The 846-nt window shown below is 56.6% G+C and overlaps 1 protein-coding gene across 1 annotated transcript in view; it reads right to left on the bottom strand.

Moving 5' to 3' along the window:
- dusp16 (dual specificity phosphatase 16) overlaps window positions 1-114 on the bottom strand; it is an 8,148-nt gene extending 8,034 nt beyond the window's left edge. Inside the window, exon 1 of the mRNA XM_029427200.1 lies at window positions 1-114. This exon is cut by the window's left edge and continues 161 nt beyond it. Coding sequence (XP_029283060.1) covers window positions 1-103 — 103 coding nt within the window. The 5' untranslated portion in view covers window positions 104-114.
- Between the last annotated feature and the right edge of the window lie 732 nt (window positions 115-846).

Raw genomic sequence — 846 nt, forward strand, 5'->3', positions numbered from 1 at the left:
GCCCGCCCTCCAGCAGCGCCACCAGAGCCTCCGCCCCGATGGCCCGCACCGCTCCGGGCCTCGACCTGGACCATGATGCTGCTCCAGCAGGATGCGCCGACATGTCAAACTACCTCCCCCCTCCCTTACCCTCCCACCCCCCCCACCCGATAGTTTCCCCCCCCACCCCCCTCGTCCTCCTGTGCGTCCTGGGCCGGCGGTCCAGCGCAGTGACGCAGCCTGGCGAGGAACCTCAGAGGATGAAGAGCTCCATTGTGTCGGCCGGGTATGAGGTCATCCTGATGGCGCTTGGCAGCCCAAAAAGACTGGGACGGGGGAGAGAGAGAGAGAGAGAGAGAGAGAGACAGAGAGAGAGACAGAGAGAGAGGGAGAGACAGACAGGAAGAGACAGACAGACAGGAAGAGAGACAGAGAGACAGACAGAGAAAGGCCTCCCTCTGCACTGAAAGGCAGTGAAACTATCTCTTGACTAGTAGTTAAATGTTGAGTCTTTCGAGTCTCATTCACACAGAAGCAGCAGGCGTGAAACAGACGGAGAGTTTCCTCCTGAACTGAGCGGCGGAGACGCTGTTCTGCACCTTCATCCTCTTCTTCGAGCTAAAGTGGTAGAGAAACAAAGTTATTTTCGATATATTAAGGCTGCACGACTGTGATCAAAATGATGAGCACGATTATTATTGTGAAAGTATTGCCGTTTATTTTATTTTATATATAGCGAGGAGGACGCCTCTATGAAGCGAGGAGGACGCCTCTGCGGAGAGAGGAGGACGCCTCTGCGGAGAGAGGAGGACGCCTCTGCGGAGAGAGGAGGACGCCTCTGCGGAGAGAGGAGGACGCCTCTGCGGA

Source organism: Cottoperca gobio, unplaced genomic scaffold (genome assembly GCF_900634415.1).
Source record: "Cottoperca gobio unplaced genomic scaffold, fCotGob3.1 fCotGob3_298arrow_ctg1, whole genome shotgun sequence".
Lineage (NCBI taxonomy): Eukaryota > Metazoa > Chordata > Actinopteri > Perciformes > Bovichtidae > Cottoperca > Cottoperca gobio.